Source organism: Miniopterus natalensis, chromosome 4 (assembly GCF_054644295.1).
Source record: "Miniopterus natalensis isolate mMinNat1 chromosome 4, mMinNat1.hap1, whole genome shotgun sequence".
Lineage (NCBI taxonomy): Eukaryota > Metazoa > Chordata > Mammalia > Chiroptera > Miniopteridae > Miniopterus > Miniopterus natalensis.
In genome coordinates this window covers 70,181,757-70,200,882 of record NC_142084.1, presented here as the reverse complement: position 1 = coordinate 70,200,882, position 19,126 = coordinate 70,181,757, and the positions used below count along the sequence as shown (strand labels likewise).

Genomic DNA, 19,126 nt, shown 5'->3' with positions numbered 1-19,126 from the left:
CCTAGTGCAGGGGTCTCTTGCTTGGCTCCTGACCACCTCACCAAGAGAGCATAAGCCTGGGCAGGCAGGTGGGTGTCCAGAACTCCTCTCCAGCCAGGCCCTGGGTCTTCCCATGATCATCCAGTCCTTCTTGAAGGGTCAAGTTCTCTCATAGCAGCCTGGGAAAGATGCCTGGGATCTTGTCTCAGATCCGTGGGAAAACAGCTCTCAGCTCCGTTAGGATGTGTGAGATTCTGGACTTGGCATAGGAATGGACCAGCTCTCTGCGTGGCCATGTGGGGTCTGAAGCCTGCTTCTCCAGATCTTGGAATCATCTGCTCCAAATTCACCAGTTTCTGTTGAAAATTTCTGGGGACATAGGCTCCAACCTCCCAATGAAGCAGTACAAATCAAGGGTAGACCACCCACCCCCAGACTAGTCACAGCATCAACTTCTATCTCCCAGCCTTTCCTGACCTTTGGGGACAGTGTCATGACTCACAGCATGATGAATGTCCAGGGATCCAGCAGACCTCATACATACATTCTCATCTCTGAGATGGGCCTGCCTGGCCAAAGCCTGCTTGCTGGGCACCCACCTATGTCCTCCCTTGTCACAGTATAACATCCTTTTGTTGTGAGCGGCAGGAATGGCACCAGGTGTTACATCCATAGGGTCAAACCAGACCTGGGTTCAACAACCTTGGTACTTGAGTTCTGGCTAGGAAAGAATTCAGAGTCAAGACTCAAACTATAGGAGAACATTTATTTATAAAACACAGAGGTAGAAGAAGTAATTCATAGAAGAAATGGGCTTAGGAAACAAGTTATAGAGGCAAAGGAATGGCCCTTGGAGCTTAGGAGTGAGGAAGGTAAAGGTGACTCATTGAGGGGAAGGGGAAGAGGAAGGGTGTAGGGAAAGGCATAGGCAGGCTCCCGGGAGGGAGGGCACTCTGGGTCCTCTGTCCTAAGGGTTTTAAGGGTGGAGATTTTAGGAGAGGTCCCAGGGGAGGTCTCAATAGAATATCCAGCAGCTTTCCAGGTGTGTCCTTTCAGGGTCGGGGTCTCCACTGATTGATTGATCACCATCAGGGTAGGGGGTCATTATTCAGTTCAGCTGGGGTCAGCTGGTCCTGAAGTCAGCTGTGGCATTGCTTGTCTGGTTTGGCTGCTTTTCTGGCCCTGGAGCTGAAATACAACTGAGGCCTCTGGGGAAGAAAGGGCGTCCAAACCATAAGACCAGTGACATGCTAGGGGAGGAAAGATCACCCTGGGAATAAGGTCCCACCCTACAATTGTCCTTTGCTAGGCTTCCAGGCCTTTCCGCCCTGGTGACTTTCTGTACCTGGCCCATCGTCCTTGCTAACTGCCTACCATAAGCCCCCATCTAGGATCTTGACTCTGAACTCTTTCAGAGAAAGGGGCACAGGGTCTCTTCTGTAGCTGCTTCCTGCTGAAGAGGGTGAAGTTTTCCTTCAGAGCCAAGAGATCCTTGCTCTCTGTCACAGGGATGATGAAGCCTGGGCACAGAAGGAGGTGGTGATGGTGTCTAGAGATGTTTTTCCGTGAATACAAGTAGGGCTTGTAACCTGGTGGAGACAAAATGTTACAAATATTAATATTGGGGCAAAAGTTAAAACAGCAAGAATTATACAAATGGTCTGGTGGAAGAAAAAATGTTTTAGTTCTCACTAATTCTAAGTCAAAGGATGGGAGAAAAATGAAACATTAGTTTGGAGGGTTTTAGCCAAATATTTAAGAAAATTAGAAAAATTTAGGATCCAGTTCAGTTTATAGGTGAAAAATATAAAGCTTTTAATTGAACTGGAGTCTGATGTTTACAACTGTGTATTATAGAGTCTACTGAAACATAATTTCCCCCCTAAAATTACCCTCATTTTTATTAAAGAGCCATATTAAGACCAATTTATTTACTGTATTAAGTCCAGTTTCAATTTGGCCTGATTATTTGCATAAACACAAGAAGAATAGCAATTGATTATGTAGGCTTTCTTCAGTCTGCTTTGCCAGAATCCCATGACTGAGCTTTAATTAGCCCCTTAGGGCAAAGAAACCGAGCCATCTAGTTGCCATCAGGTTTACCTGAAATATGTATAGACTTGGGTAAATTCCTCAAGTTTTTGAGGTTCCCCAAATGTCTTGTGGTTCTTTCCTGGCCATCTCTCAAGAAAAAAACCTTCGTTCCTTACCTGCCATCTGGGTGCCACCCAGGTATAAAGTGTTAACCCATGTTCTGAGGGCAGAGTTACCAGTGGTCACAGTCATGGCTGGGCACTGTAACAGTGGACTCGCTCCACTTATATAGGTGGACTCCACTCTACACAAAGCCAATCCCAAGTGAGGTGTCCCTGCTTGTCTGACTCTGGATTTAGCTAGCCTTAGCGGAAGTCTTACCTATCGTTTCTGTCCATACAAGGGGTGCCAAATGTGTCCGTGGCCTCGGATTGAAAACTCATCCTACAACTCTAGTCTCCACTTGTCTGGCCAGTGACCTTTGCCCTGCCTTTCATGTTCCCAAAAGCCCTGGTCCCTTAGGAGGCCTAGGAGAGAGAAAGCAGCTGCCCCTTCAAGGGAAGGGATGGTCCCTGTTATCCTTGAGGCTTTCTTAGAAGTTGGAAGAAAGAAAAGATGGTTAGAAGAGTGTAAAAGGAGTTGAGGGTTGTCACATTCCCTGGGGTTCAGTGACCTTAGGGAGAATGCAAAAAAGATGTTTTAGAAGACAGGAAACCCACAGGGGATCAGAGAAGATTCCAGGTGACCTATATATGTCAGCTGGGTCCTGAGGGCAAATCCTATCAACCTTCTCTAGGAAGATTAGAAACTGCTGGGTGGTCCTTCATAGTTGAATGAGTTTAAGGCTCTCATTTATCCAGCAAAAGGTTTTGTTCAGACCCTCAGAAAGCAATCCCAATTGAAAAGCCGAAGTTATAAAGCAGCCATCCATTTTTTCTCTCTCTTCCTTAGTTATCTCGATTCTTATCTATAGCCTAGGGTCTTTGAACCCTTAACCCTTAGCTCCACCTTGAGTATTTCAAAATAAAGCAGCTAAAAGAAAGTCAGCCCCTTACCTTAAAACAAAGAGGTCTAGAATTCAAAGAAACTCACCCAAGTCCACTGGATGCAAAGTGAGGAGCTAGTGGGGCACAGTGGGTCCCTGCTGGTACCTAGCACTGGTCCACGACTGCAAGGTAGTCCTGAGTGGGCTTCTCTGGAATCTTGCCACGCAGTCTGAGTCACGGCACTATAATGTTTTTGGGGTGTGTTTTTTTGTTTGTGTTTTTTTGTTTTTTAAATATATCTTTATTGATTTCAGAGAGAGGAAAGGAGAGGGAGAGAGAGAGATACAAACATCAATGATGAGAGAGTCATTGATTGGCTGCCTCCTACATGACCTGGACTGGAAATGGAGCCCGCAACCCGGGCATGTGCCCTGACCGGGAATCGAACCCCTATCGCCTGGATCCTAGGTCCAAGCTCAACCGCTGAGCCACGCCCGCCGGGCACGGCACCATCGCGTTGTGGGCCGCAGAAACGGCACCAGGTGTTACACCCATGGGGTCAGACCACACCTCGATTCAGCAACCTCAGTACTTGAGTTCTGGCTAGGAAAGAATTCAGAGCCAAGACTTCAAACTATAAGAGAACATTTATTTATAAAATCCCAGAGGTGGAAGAAATAATTTGTAGAAGAAATGGGCTTAGGAAAGAAATTACAGTGGCAAAGGAAGGGTAACAGTGGAAAATTATAACCCAACCCACTATTCCTTTGACATTGTTTCTGTAGATGCCTGACTAATATGCAGCTTATAGATAAACAGCATGTTTGTGTAAGAATCCTAGGAACTAACTTCAGAAGATACAGACTCCCGCCTTCAGTCATCCCAGTTCCGGGAGCTTTGCTGACCTTCAAACGTAGAACCAGGATGACAAGAACCCAGGATGTGGAAGGCCAGGGTGGCGCACACGAGGCCATCACTGGGCCAGAACGGCCTGTGCATAGAGAACTTTTCAAGCCCCTTCCCTTGACTCCTTTGCTCTTGCCTCTCCCTCCTTATGAAAACCTCTGCCTGCCCTGACATGGAGATGGGCTTTGTGGCAAGAGTCCCCCGTCTCCTCAGCTGACTGGCACTTGAATAGAACCTCTTCCCTTGTCACCAGCATCTGTCTAATGAGTTTGGTTTTTGTGGCAGCAGGCAGCCAGACTCCGGTTCCAGGTACAGAGGGGCCCTTGGAGCTTAGAAGTGAGGAAGGTAAAGATGACTGGCCTAGGGGGAGGGGCAAGGGACCCCGGGGGAGGGAATGGGTAAGGGACACTGAGTCCTCAGTCCTGAGGGTTTTAAGAATGGAGATTTTAGGGGAGGTCCCAGGAGGAAGATCTCAATGGAATATTCAACAGCTTTCCAGGTGTCCTTTCAGGGTTGGGGTCTCCACTGATTGATTGGTCAGTGCCAGGGCAGGGGGTCCTTATCCAATGCAGCTGGTCCTGAGGTCAGCCCTGACATTGCTTGTCTGGTTTGGCTGATTTTCTGGGCCTGCTGCTGAAATACAACTGACGCCTCTAGGGAGGAAAGGTCAGGGAGTCCAAACCATAAGACCAATGATATGCTAGGGGAGGAAGGGTCACCCTGGGAATGAGGTCCTGCCCTATCATTGTCCTTTGCTAGGCATCCAGGCCTTTCTGCCCTGGTGACCTTTTGTACCTGGCCTGTCGTCCTTGTTCTGCTCATGTCTGTCTAACTTCCTTCCAAACTTTCGCTCATCGTGTGTCAGGCACAATTCTCCTCTTGGGGAGTAGTGGGAACAAGGACAAGGCTCGTTCTGGAGTTCACAGAGAAGAGACATCGGAGCTATGGTGAGTGGGGTGCAGGAAAGGCTTCCCTCGCTGGGGGGCGCACTTTTCGGGAGTGAGGAGCAGTAAATCCGGCGGTGGGAGCCTGGAATAAGCTCGGGCTGCTGGAGTAACAGCGATGAGATGAGTCGCTGCTGGGGCAGAGCAAGGGAGGAGGCAGCCAGACCGAGGAGCTTGGACCTGATTCGCAAGGGGGATGGGGTTGGGGGCGTTCAGCAGGGGAGAGACATGGCTTGCATTTTGAAAAGCTCCCTGTGGTGGCTGGACAGTCCCACGCAGGAGTGCCAGCAGGCTCGCAGCTTCTTCAGCACGAGGCGGTGACCCGAGCTGGGAACCCCGGCCAGCGTGGGACGAGTGCCCCCCTGGGGGCCCAGAGGTGGGCGGGAGGAACCTGGGGCGGAGGTCCGGGCCTTGGGGGCCGGGAGGCAGGAGCAGGACTGTGTCAAGGGGCCTGTGGGTCTGGCGACAGTTGCCAGGGTGACGGAGGAAGGGCTGATGGTTGACCAGAACGGGTAGCAGTTGTCTGGGTGACCGGAGGGGCCCCGGCGGAGGCTGACTGGAGGCCTCCAACAGTTGCCGGAGAGACGGTGTCCGCTGACGGTTGCCAGGGTAACGGGAAGGCGCCGTCTTCCGCCTCCGCGGCTGCAGAGGAGAAGCGGGGGCAGTGGGAAGAAAGCGATCGCGGTGATTGGGCAGAGTCCTGGACAGGGAGCCAGTAGCGACTCGTGGCTCGGCCGATGCCCGCCTCTCCCAACTTCAGCCAATCCTGGCGCGCCTTCGGGCCAAGGGGCTCCCGCTGAAGCCGGGACCTACGGGGATTGGAGGGCGGCGGCTGGGCCTCGGGCCCCCCCAAGCTCGGCCTCTCCCTCTCCCAGCGCTGAGCGCTCGCCTCCAGACTGCCTGTCATCGTTCCCTCGTTCATGCTTTCACTTGTTCATCTGTTTCTACCACCTGCGCTAAACCGCTGGCCCGGCAACAGAGGAGGGGTGGGGACCGAGCCAGGCGCGCACACTCAGTCCAGTGTGGTCAGGCCCCGGCGATTGAGGAACTGAGGAGGGGGAACTTACTTAGGGGAGGGGAGGGAAGGCTGCCTGGAGGAGGTGGCCTTGGAGCAGACCCCTGCAAGGATGTGCTCCTGTGCACTGATGATTTACCATTTCCTTGATACCAAGCGGAAAGTTTGGGATGGGAAGACATGCAATTGATCCCCAGAGCGATGGGGGCCGGCAGGGCAGGGTCCCGGGCAGATCTCTGTGTCTAAAATATTACTTGCGGGCTGGACCCCTGCTTCAGGGACCTAGAAGCATCTAATGGGTTAAAGACAAAGTTAGCTCAGCGGGGCAGAAGGGCACTGAAGCTGGGAGAGAGGAAGAAGTCTCCCCAGAACTGAGTGGAGAACAAGCCTGGAGCTGAGCCCCAGGTGCCCCCAACGTTTAAGGGACAGGCAGAGGAGAGAGACCACAGCAGGAAGAGGGGAAGCCGGCAAGTACGGTGTCACAGCAGTGGAGGAAGGGGGTCAAGGAGGAAGGACATAGCTCCTAGTGTCAAAAGGCCCTGAGAGATTGAGAGGACTGAGCCATGCAAATCTGAGGGAGGAAACCCTGGAGTGGGAGCTGAGGACAGAGGGCACAGATCCTCTGAGTGCAGTTAAGCAGGGACAGGGAGGGAAGAGTGGGGACCCCAGTGGGGAGCCTGGAGGAAATAACTAGCACATTCAAATGGGGTGATTTGAGTCAGATTTGCTACAGGGACCATATACATCAGGCAGGGTTTGGGGAAACCAATGAGGGAGGGGAGCCAAAACCCTCAAGAAGAAGGAAAGAGGTTAACAGAGCCCAGTGAGAGAGATGTGTGGACAGGGCCTTTGGTCAAAGGACACAGTCAACTGAGGTGACCCTACAGAGAGGGATGCAGGAGGATTAATACCCCATTCTTTCTTCTGGCTTCTTCTGCCAGTGCCTCCTATTGGCCAAACCCACCTGGAAGCCAGTGGACAAGGCTGTCCATTGATACAGTCTGGAGAGGCCAGCCTCTGGGGGCACAGAGTGGAGTGGTAAAGGGAAAGAATGAAGCCAGTGGTGCGGGGAGGTGGAGGGAGATGTGGGGGCAGAGACAGGAGCTTGGAGGCTGGGTGAGAGATGTGAGATGAGCATTTGCTGTGAATTTTACTTTCTCACAAAAGAGACCTCAACCTATGGCCAAGAGAGGAGGGAATGAAAAACCCTGAGGTTGGAGGGGGCATGGGGAAGTACTCCCCTTCTCTGAAGCAGGAGGAAAGGTGGAGAGGACAAGAGACACACCTGCAAGAAGGAAGATAAGTTTCAGGAGCCAGGGAGGCAAGGACAGAAAGAGAACATCAGAACATCATGGTTCAGAGATGAGCAGGAGGAGATGTGGTCTGAGTGAGCCCATGACCATGGAAGGTGGGAGTGGTCTGAGCCCAGGGCCCATGAGGCCAAGACATCCACTGGATGTCCCACCCAATGGAGGATCCTAAGGCAGGAAAACCACAGCCCCCAGAAGGGGTGAGGAGTGGCCTTCCCTCTTTTTCTGCCCAGAACTGCAGAGCCAGTAGGTGCTCCAAGTGAAGAGAATTCTCTTCTCCTTACTCTCCTTTCTTCTACATTCAGCTCTCACCCCTCCTCCTCCAAAAAGCCCCATCAGCTTCCAGCCCTTCTTCTGACCCAGACTTGATCTAAGGGGGCTGGATGTATCTGTGTCCAGGGACATCTCAAGAGCTAGCACTGGGCATCTTCAGGTTCCAGCTCCTGGGTCCTGCTTTGCTCCAAGATGTACGGAGCACATTTATTTGTCAACTATCAATTTCTTCACCTGCTGTGTACCTGGCTCAATGCTAGACATTGGAAATTCATCAGTGAGAGAGACAGATGCCCACAGAGCTCAAAATCTCATGTGGGAGCCAGGCGGGGTCACATGGCAGCACGGGAGCTGAGATGGAAGAGATTGTGGGAGCCAGAGGAGACAGTGTGAAGCCAGAGGAGACCCTGTATAACTGTGTAGCTGCAGAGAGGCTGCCTGGGAGAAGGGATGGCCGAGCTTCCAGAGTTATATTTTACAATCCCACAGATCAGCTTCCCTTGGCTAAAAGCCTCTAGTGAGATCCACTGTGCTTTGGACAGAATCTCACCTTTCAGCTCCTTGGGACTTGGCCCCCATCCTTTACCTCCTACCCTTTGCTCACTCTGTACCCAGCACCCTGGCCTCTTCGCTGTTCCTCTCATCCACCCGGCCCTTCCTCCTCTGGGCCTTTGCAAATGCTGTTCTCTTTGCCTGGAACACCCTTCCTCTCTCTGGCTGTTTGCCTCACTGGCTTTTTCTCCTTCAGGTCTAAGTTCTGATGTCCCCTCGTCTGCAAGGCTGGACCCCTCCCCCCCGACAACACTGAAATCTCTTCTTCCCTCACGTCACCCTTGATGGTTTTTATTTGTTCACAGTCTTGTGTCTTGTCTTTCTCCCCTATCAGGGCACAAACTTGCTCTGTGTTGGTCTTCTCTACCTATATATAATAGGGCCAGGCACCAAGTAGGGGCTCAGTCAATGTTTGTCAAATACTGAATGAAGAATAGCTGGAGCTGGAGTTGGAGCTGGAGCTGGAACTGGAGCTGGAGGGTCAGAGTGAGCTGTCAGGTGAAAGGAGACTTCTGGGTATGAGAAGTGAGCTTGTGGCTGTGGGCACAGCCTATGCTAAGATGGGAGAGGCTAGGAGACAGGGAAGTGAATCTGGGAAAGTGGGAGGGGTGTCACTCTGGGCAGTGGGGAGCCACGGAGGGTTTGAGCATGAGAGGGCCCTAGGAAGGCAGTGGCCAGGAGACCTGGCTGGGTCTGCAGCCCACAGCCCCTGAGGTCAAACCATCCCATTCTTGCCATGGACCCACTCAACAGCCATCACTCCTGCTGGTTCACTGCCTGGGCAGCAAGGCCTGGCCCCAGCTTCCATGCAGAGGGCAGGATTGTGATCCTAGGCAGAAAAGCCAAGGGCATGCTCTCAGGTTCCTGGTCAGCAGGCCTGGACCAAGCAGCTGTGTATTGGCCTGGCCCCAGGTCCCCAATCCCTGGGGACTGACTCACTGAGGAGAAATGCAGTCCCCAGCCAAGGCAGCCAGCAGAGGCAGGGGGAGGGTTCAAGCATCCCCTACCCCCACCATTTGGGAACTGTGTGGCTGCCCCCTGCAAGGCCGTGGGAATGGTCTCTTTAACTGTCCTGTCCCCCAGGGATCAAAATACCTTGGGCTGGTCCTGCCACAGTGGCTGGAGGACAGCAGCAGGATCCTGGAGCCAGGACCCCACCTTCTGTTTGCTGAGTGATCCCCTTGAAGTAATGGGGTCTTCAGAAAAGGATTGGCATAGAGTAGGAGCTCTGTAAATGTGTCCATGCCATCCTTAGCCTATGTTTTCATCATTACTGCTCCCTCTCCATCTCTGTCTACCACAGACCAGGGGCTGCTGTATCAGCAGAGTAACAGACTCTGGACTTCCTGCCAAGCAAAATATGTGTCCAGTTCCTTGAGATGGGGAGCTCAGCATCTCATAGAGTATTCGTTCCAGCAGAAAATCCTTTCTCAGATGGATCAGGGGAGGAGTTAGCGCCCCCCCTCCTGAAGCCCCTACCTTTGCCCCAGGTTCTTTTCTGGACCCCAGCCTCCCAGAATGGTACTAAAGAGAGAGGTCTAAGCCCCTGTAGTGGCTGCTTTGGGCGGGTATCTCAACTCTTTCAGCCACTTCCTAAGTCAACAAACCCTCCCATGTCACCTCTTCTGTTCCCACTCCATGCTGGATAATGCTGGATAATGCCTGGCCCCTGGGGAGCTCCCAGTCTAGAGAGGAGACAGAGCAGCCTTGTGGACAAGGCTGAGCTGGAGGGCAGGAGGGCACAGGTAAAGCCTGGGGTGGCAGAGGTGTTGGGCCTGGGGGCAGGGGAGGGGGAAGGAGGCTTCCTGGAGCTGGAACTTTGAAGAATAAACAGTTCACCAGGTACAGGAATGAGGGGAGGGAAGTCATGCTAGAAAGAGAGACCAGAATGAGCAAAGGGGTGGGATGTGTGGGAAACAGCAGAGCATGCTTTATATAACTAGAAGAAAATGCATCTTCAAAGAGAGCACGTTTCCTGTGAGTTCCTGCTTGGGAAGGAAGCAAAAGGGTCCTCTGTCCAACTGGTTGTCCCAGGCGGAGGGCAAAGGCTGGGAGAGTGCCAGGCCTGCTGGGTGAAGATGAAGTTCGGCTCAGTCTGATGGTGAGGGGGGCAGGAGGGGCCAGAGAGGGTCAGGCCCCCTCCACAGGGCTGGGGGACTTAGGTTTTCTCCTGGAGTGGTAGGCATGGGCAGGACTCAAACTATGCCTGACCCATGGGCCTGTTGACTCAGCACACTCCTTGTGAGTCATACTGTGCCTCTTCTTATGCAACTTTAGTCTTTTTTTCTTCCCAATCCCCAATCCCACCCCAACCCCTCACACTCCATGTGACCCGGAGTCACTCAGACCTGGGGTCCAATCTCAGCTCTTCCTTTCGAAGCCTCCAGCAAGTCACCATACGATGGGTTTGTACCCCCCCCCCCACATAACAGGGGACAGCTCTCCTCCCAGATGAGGGTTGGGGGTCATTTCTGATGCCAGGCCTTGGTCAGTCATTCAACTTTCACCCTTGGCTTTTCATGCTTCTCCTTTCTGTCTAATGGTACTTCTCTGCCTTCTTCATCTCTTCCTCTTCCTCTTCCTGCGTTTAAAAATCATCCAAGGTACTGTGGATGAATGAATAAGCAAAATGCAGCCTAGTCATTCAGTGGAATATTACTCAGCCACAACAGGAACCGAAGCACTGACACACACTACAGTATGAATGAACCTTAAAAACATCATGCTGCAGGAAAGAAGCCAGACACAAAGGCCACTTGGTACATGATTCTAGTTATATGACATGTCCAGAACAGGCACATCTATAGACACAGAAAGCAGATTAGTAGTTGCCAGGTTTAGGGAAGAGGAATGGGGACCAACTACCAATGGATATGGGGTCTCCTTTAGGGGTGATGAGAATGTCTTGGAACCAGACAGAGGAGATGGTTGCACTAAATGCCACTGAACTGTACACTTTAAAAAGGTAAGTGGTTGTCTGGCTAACGTGGCTCAGCAGTTGAGTATTGACCTATGATCCAGGAGATTGTGGTTTGATTCCGGGTCAGGGCACATGCCCGGGTTTCAGCTCGATCCCCAGTTCGGGGGAGTGTGCAGGAGGCAGCCGATCAATGACTCTCTCATCATTGATGTTTCTCTCTCTCTCTCTTCCTCTCCCTTCCTCTCTCTGAAATCAGTAGACATATATTTTTTTTAAAAAGGTAAGTGGTTAATTTTATGTTATGCAAATTTTGCCTCAATTAAAAAAAATCACCAGAGGAAATCATTAACAAATGCCAAAAACAGTGGGTGGAAATTTGATGGGCACAGGATATTCACACAGTCTCAGAGTACCTCCCCACATGATATTGATATGTATTTATTATGGGGGGGGAAGAGAATGGTATTTTTACAATAAGGAAATTTGGCCAACTTCACTTGACATTTAACATCAACAATGTGAACGCGTGTCAGATGCTTCCTGGTAGGATGCACCCAGGAGGACCAGCCATTCTGCCAAAGACACACAACCTGAACCTGGTTAGGGGGAACCAGCAGGCCAAGTGAATCTGTGAAACAACTGACCTTGGTTCTCCAGAAATGTCAATGTCATGAAAGACACAGAAAGGCTAAGGAACTTATTCAGATTAAAGGACAAGAAACATACATGCTGTAGAGGATATTATTGGGGCAAAAGAAAACTTTGGATATGGACTGAGTGTGAAATTGTGGTGTGCTTAGGTAAGAGAATGCCCTTATTCCTAGGGAACACACAGTGATCAAAGGAACATGATGTCTGCAACTTGTTCTAATCTGTCTATCATCTATCTATCATCTATCATCTATTTATCTTCACATATATATACAATTTACATATATACATATATGCAATTACAAAGCAAATTTGGCAAAGTGTGGGTAAATATGGACTAAGGGCATATAGAAATTGTATGCATTTAAAAGCATTTTAAAAGTTTTATTCCTGGCTGGTGTGGCTCAGTTGGTTGAGTGTTTTCCCATGCACCAAGAGGTCACCGGCTTGATTCCAGGAACATGCCTGGGTTGCAGGCTTGGCTGATGGATGTGTCTCTCTCATCCAGGTCTCTCTCTCTCCCTGTCTCCCTTCCTCTCTCTCTAAAATCAATTTTAATTAAAATAAAAAGTTTAAAAATTGCCCAAAATTCTCTGGGGTGCCCATGTGACTATCTCCAATCATGACTCCTCTATGCTCAGCCCCAATGTTCAGCTGCCTCCTGGGTGATCCCCAAGCTCCTCAGATTCAGCACCTCACCCCCAACCTCCTCCCTGCAGCCTCATCACCAAGCCAAATACCAGGGGGCCAGCCTGACCGCTTTCTCCTTCTTATGGCCAGCCCCAGCCCTGGACTGCCCATTCTCCCTCTGGACTCTGCCCCGTCACCTGGGTGCAGGACTGTCCCTCTGCTGGGGTGTCATCCCTCCAGTTTATCCAGGCTGAGCCCGGTTGGATCCTCCTCTGGGAAGTCCTTTCTGGGGGTAGAAGGTGCATCTGGCCCCTGGAACAAAGCCAGACACAGAGCTGGAGCTTTATACCTATTTGTTGAATTAATGAGTGAAGAAATAAGGAACCCACCCTTCAGGCAGGGCCCTCACCAACCTCTCTTCAAGCCCTCCCCAGACTCTGCCTCTTCCTCTGTCCCAGCCGGGAGTCCACAGTGCTCAGGGTGTCTGCGTGTGGCTTTTTCTTCCAAGAATGACAGCTCCTCCAAGGCTGGGCTTGTGACCTTTCATGGGTGCCCATTCTCGCCTTAGGGACATTTTGGAAAAGGCAGTTGATCAAACTGAGTGGCAGAGCTGTGTGGGGCATGGGTTGGGGCTGGGGGGCTCGGGTGGACCTTTGGGGTTCACACAGGGTTGTGAAGAGGCAGAGGAGTAGGAAGTGTGCATGTGCGCCTTTGCCGTGTGCATCAAATTCCTCCCAGCTCGCGTCCGAGGTCTGAGGCGGGAGGCGGGACGCGGCCCAGGCTCAAGGCTTGGCTGGGCCTGAGTTTCAGGTTCTCCAGTGTTTCAGATGTTAAGCTCCCGTGAAGTCCTGTGCGGGTGTCTGCATTCGTGCACGGTGGCGCGTTCCTGAGCCTCTCAGGATGCGCCTGGTGTCTGGGGGTCTGTGTGTGTCCTGGCCTGTGCGTCGGCTCTGGGTGTGCTGGGAGCAGGGATGATCACCGGGCTGGTGTCTGCCACTGCCGCTGGTCGGTCCGCATCTTCCCGCGTGGGCCCGCCTGAGTTTCCGAGGGTCCGCGGGTCCCGCGCTGTGCGGACGGGTGGAGGGTGGGCAGGGGCCCTGGGAGGCCGGGCGGGGGGCGGGGAGCGCAGGGCTGGCCCCGGGGCGGGGCGAACCTCCAGGGCTGGGGGCGGGGCGGCCGGGCAGCCTCACTTCGGCGAAGTTGGTGGCGCTGAGGCCGGCCCGGGACGCGCCCGGAGCCGAGGGAAGGAGGGAGGAGGGAGGAGGGAGGGTCGCGGCCGGCCGCCATGGGGCCGGGCACCCGGGGCCGCCGCTGCGGCCTGATGTCGCCGTTGCCGCCACTGCGGTCCGTGCGGGCGCCGCTCCTATTGCTGCTGCTAGCCGGACCCGGGGCTGCAGGTGAGGGACCGGGACCTGGAGGGCGGGACGGAGGGTGGGGGGAAGGAAGGGAGGAGAGCGGAGTGCAAGGATCCCCGAGGCTGGTGCTGGTGGGGGGCCCTGGGAGCCAAGGACCAGAGCAGGGGCAGGCGCGCAGGAGCCCGGACTGCGAGCCAGTCCCGGGGGACAGGGGCTCAGAACAGGTGGGGAGGGACCCAGAGGCCCAAGGTACCGGGCCTCGGGAGCTATCAGGGCTGGGGATGAAGAGATCCAGAAGTCTGGGACTGGGAGCTCTGGGTGCGGGGATCAAGGACTCCTAATTGGGGGGGTACCCAGAATCTGGGGCTTGCTCTCCACCCACGCCCATCTGGAGTCCTGGGAAGGTCACGATTGGAGCTCAAGTACCCCCAGGACGGGGACCCCTCGTACAAAAGCCCCACCTCCCCCACCCACTGCTCGCCCGCCCGGCGGGGCGGGGGTCGGAGTGCGGGGAGGGGGCACGAAGTTTTCGGAGCTCTGAACTCTGAGGAAACTTCCCAGGCCCGGGCGCTGCAAGACCCGGAGCCGGAGCCGGAGCCGGAGCCGCAGCCGGAGCCGCAGCCGCAGCCGCAGCGGCGTCCTGCGCCCCTTCGCGAGACCCCGGCCCCGCTCCCTCCCCTAGCTGCCGGGATCTGGCGGCCCCTGGACCTGGTCCCCGCCCTGGGAGCGAAGGGCGGGGGGCGCGAGCCCACGTGTTCCTCTGCGGCCTCTGCGGCCCCTGCGCCGGGACTGCACAGCCCGAGCCCCTCCCCAGCGGGCCAGGGCCCCCCGCCCCTCCCCCTCCACGCTTTCCCCTCCCTCGCTTGGGACAATGGCCGCGCCGTCTAGACACCCCCTCCCCCAGCCGGCCTCGCGCTTTATTTGCCAGACAAAGCGGGATGGGCGGCGGGGCCCGGGCGGGGGCTGAGGGGGCGCATCTCCCCCAAGGAAGGCCTGGCGGGCAGAGGAGGGACACACCGGCCCAGCAGCCCTGGCTGAGGGTCCCGGGGCACCGCTGTGGGGTTGGGTTTTGGGAAGGGTGGAAGTGCAGGAGGGACCTGCCTCCCCAGCCAATACACCACCCCCACCCTCGCCCCCACCGCGCACCGGGCAGGACCTGGCAGGATCAGCCGCCCCCGCGAGGCCAGTGGGCACCCACATGGCCTATCACACACTCGCAGGCATATACGGCCCTGGGTCACACATATGGAGATGGAGATGTGCACACATAGAGTACACACACAGACCCCCCCCCCCAGCTCACACAAGACATACCCAGGCACACACACTGATGTGCACATATAATCATACGTGTTCACATAAAGTGCATCACCAGCCCAAGGTCTTGCACAAGCTGTCTTCACACACTCAGACACATACAGACACAGATTCAAGGGCATGCCCAGCTGATGGGTATGTGCAACCTATACACAGACACACCTGTGCACACACAGGCCCCACACACAGACACCCAAATACACGGTTCATATACATGGATGCACAACAGATCCAGCCTGCAGACATATGGCACACGTATCTGTACACTCTTGCATGTCATGTATATACATGTGGCTCACAGCACACAGCTCAGTGAAGCGAGGCCCTCAGCCTGGGACTCATGGCCCCCAGTGTGAGTCCACAAACACCCATAGGCTCCTATCGGGATGATAGTGTCCTGTCCCTGCTTGTCCCGCTGCTCAGGGGACATATGTCATATTGGCCCATTCTCATGTCCAGCTCCTTCTGTCTCTATTACCTCTCCCTTTCTCTCTGTCTCTGTACTTGTCTGTCTCCTTCTCTCTGTGTTTGCCTGCTTCTAGTTTCCTTTATTTATATCTGTTTTTCTCTATCTCCCTCCATCTTTCTATCTCTCTGTGACACACACATGCACACAGTGGCCCCACACCTACCAGCACACACAATCTTCCACTAGCTCACACCCAGCCATGCCCCAGACCTGTCTGGCAGGACAGTTAGACAGTGCCACACCCCAAAGGGACACAGCCCTCAGGGATGGGGATGCTGGACAGGGCAGTACATGTCTGGGGCCAGCTGCCCCTCCCTTCAAGACACACCCTGCAACACCCAGTGCTAGCTAAGCCTGGGATACATGCCCTGGCCTCTCTCCCCAGAGTCACTGCACGGGGCTGCACAGCTGGTGATGCCCAACATCACTGGAAGGGACAGCCATGGCCCAGGACTCCCTGCCCCTGCCCCCTCCATTACCCCAGGATCTGGGCACACAGCCCCAGACCTCCCTTTAACACTCAGCACCCTCTCTTCCTGCCTCTGCATCCCCCATTTTGGCAGCTTCCTGAGCCCCCACATCTGGCACAAGTCAGCACCTCCTCCTGCCTGCCCCTGCCTTGTGGTTCCCAGGGCTTGAGCTGGCAGGGACAGCTGCGGCCCCAACAGCTGGGGCCAGGGTGGGAAGCCGTGGGAACCTTAGATGGAGGGGCTCCCTGCACCCAGCTCTGTGCAGCTGTTGCCTGGGAGAGGGAAGGAGGGGATCTGTCACTCTGAGCTGGGGTTCCTGGACACCTGGCTGACCCACCCACCTCTGTTCACCCCCACACAGCTCCCCCTTGCCTGGATGGAAGCCCGTGTTCTAATGGAGGTCGCTGCACCCAGCTGCCCTCTGGAGAGGCTGCCTGCCTGTGAGTGCCTGGCTCTGAGCCATTAGTGGGCCCTGTGTGGGGATGCAGTCTGTCTTGCCCCCCTGCCTCTCTGTCCACCATGAATGCCTCTACTACTTCCTATATGTGTGGCTTGCGCAACTTCTTGATTCCCCTGGAATCAACAGGGTTAAAAGCAGGAACTCTGAGGTCTGCCTGGCTTGGGCTCAAATCCCACATCATGTTGCAGACCGGCTGGGACTTCAACTTTTTTTTTTTTAATATATTTTTATTGATTTCAGAGAGGAACGGAGAGGGAGAGATGGAAACATCAATGATGAGAGTCATTGATCGGCTGCCTCCTGTACGCCCCCTGGTGGGGACTGAACCCACAACCCGGGCATGTGCCCTGACCAGGAATCAAACCTCGATCTCCTGGATCATAGGTTGATGCTCAGCCGCTGAGACACACTGGCTGGGCTCAACTTTTTTTAAAAAAATATGTTTTTATTGATTTTAGAGAGAGAGAAAGGAGGAAGGAGGGAGGGAGAGAGAGAGAGTAAAAAACCCCCATATTGATGTGAGACAGAAACACTGATCGGTTGCCTCCTACATGCACCCTGACTGGGGATCGAACCTGCAGCCTGGATATGTGCCCTGACCTGGAATTGAACTGATGACCTTTCAGTGCATAGCACAATGCTCAACCAACTGATCCACACCAGCTAGGGCTGGGACTTCAAATCTTTAAGTCTCAGTGTCCTAGTCTGGAAAATGAACTCAGTAACCCCAACTTTACAGAATTCTTAGCTGCCTGAGGTCACATGTAAAGCCCCTGATGGAGGTAGTTATAATTCAATCAACAAATCTTCAGGGACCAATAGCAGTGGCTTGGCAGTTGTGGGTACACCGTCTGTACTCTCCCCTATCAAGATTTGAGGTGGGGGTGTAGGAGGCCTGTAATATAGCCCAGCTCTGCCACTTTATTGCTGACCTTGGGTTAGTCATTTCTCCTGTCTGAACCTCACTGCATCTGTGAAATAGGGGTTTCTCCCTGGCTTGTGACCAGGAAGGAACCCAAGAATTTGGGAAAGACAGAGAGGGCTGTAGGGAGCAGGGCAGAGGCTGAGAGAGAGCTGAGCAGAGGCAGACAGAGCTCAGTTTAAATTCTGGGCTCTGGGTTACCGTGAGCAAGTGCTTTGAACTTTCTGAGCTTCAGTTGTTGTATCTGCAAAATGGGGCAATAATAGTTCCTTCTTTATGGGGCTGATTGTATAGATTTAAATAAATCCTTAATACAATGAACTCAGCATAGTGCTTGGCATACATCAAGTGCTTAATAAATAGGGATTATTTTTTTATTATTTAACATCATTATTAACAGGTGCTTGTAGTTTGTTGACATTAAAAAAATTGTAAACTTGTTACAAGTTAAAAATGGGGGTCTTAAAAATCTAAACTTTACTAGATATGAAATAATTTAAAAACTTTTATAGGTGTATTGAGAAAAAACAGGCTTAAAACCCCTCCAAAAAGTTTATCATTATCTTTATGTAAAAAATGCATATCTAGTTATCTGGTCATTGGACAAAAAGCAAGCACTTAAGGTCTTGAGCTCCAATCTTTTGCTCATTTCTTATTGCTGGAATTTCATAATCATTTCTTATTGGATGACTAAACCAGATGGTGGTAGAGGTGGGAAGCGTGCATTGACTCAGCCCTGCCTCTTCAGCCTCTGGAGCAACGAATTCTCAGCCAAATTCTCAGCTGGTAGATCCCCTGCTTCTGTCTCTTTGCCGTCTTGTGGTTTAGGGTTTTCTGGGCGTCTGCATTGGTAATTGAAGTTGCAGCGGTACCAACGTTGATGTGGCTGCTGACCTTGGGTCTCATCTCCTTGACGTTCCTTATCTTCATTGCTGTCCTCTCTAGGCTGTCTTTGGTGAGGCGGGCCAATAGGGATTATTATTATAAGTAATAACATCAGGGACACAAGGTTATGGGGAAATGCTTGTTCCTTTTATAATATTATCATTAGTAATAGCAGTTCATCCAGGAGCCACTCATTAATTGACTTATTCATGTATTCATTTATTCAACAACATGTGACTTTAGACCCAGGAGAGCCTCTTTGAAGTTATACACGCACTTTGAGTGGAGACCCACTTGAGCTCACCTGGGTGGGATGCTTAGCCTGGCTGAGCGGGCTTTTCGGGTTGAGAGTCTGCAATGGTGGAAATAGGGGAAAAGTGCGACCCGACCTAGAGCCACTCACCTGGGAGGCGGAGCCGCGGGCCCGGGCGCCTGCGCAGTAGAGCTCCGAGCCTGGAATCCTGCCGACAGGTGTAAGGCCCCGCGGCTACCCCGCCCCTCGACAGGTGAATCACCGGCCCGTGTGGCCGCCCGGAGCCTGGATCACCCGGAGTGGAGCGGGCTCAGTCCCCAGAGCTGGGCCGTGGGAACCACTCCCCATGCACCCCCCAATCTCCTTCAAGGTCCCAGATACTCGTGTCCCTTCAGGGACGCCCCAAATTGGCACGTCCCTCATGGATCCCCAAGTCTTACCCCCAATCAAGCCCTTGTCTCTATCCCTTCGTCCTCCCTTCCCCGCCCCCCCCCCCCCCCCCCCGTAGTCAGCTCTCCCCTTCGACGTCTCCCCCGAAACCCAGGCCGTGGGGCGGGGCACGGGCGGAGGCTGGAACCGGCCCGACCGGTCCGCAGGGGCGCTGGGCCCAGAGCGTGGGAACCCGCCGGGGGCGCTGGGAGGGGGCCGCGTGGCGGCGCCCAACCTGGCGGTGGGACCCCGCAGTCCGGGGCGCCCCGTGCAGCACGCCCCCTCCTGGCGCGCAGTGGTGGCGGCCATCCTGGCCCTGCAGGCCTTTGAGGAGGGCGCAGGGAGCTGGGTCCTCCCCTTAAGACA

General features: G+C 53.6%; 1 protein-coding gene across 1 annotated transcript in view; it reads left to right on the top strand.

Moving 5' to 3' along the window:
* The first annotated feature begins 13,468 nt into the window (after nt 1-13,468).
* The window catches only part of NOTCH3 (notch receptor 3), a 33,057-nt gene continuing 27,399 nt past the window's right edge, over nt 13,469-19,126 (top strand). Inside the window, exons 1-2 of the mRNA XM_087816773.1 lie at nt 13,469-13,597; nt 16,173-16,251. Of these exons, the coding sequence (XP_087672899.1) occupies nt 13,486-13,597; nt 16,173-16,251 (191 nt within the window). The 5' untranslated portion in view covers nt 13,469-13,485. The remainder of the gene's footprint in view (nt 13,598-16,172; nt 16,252-19,126) is intronic.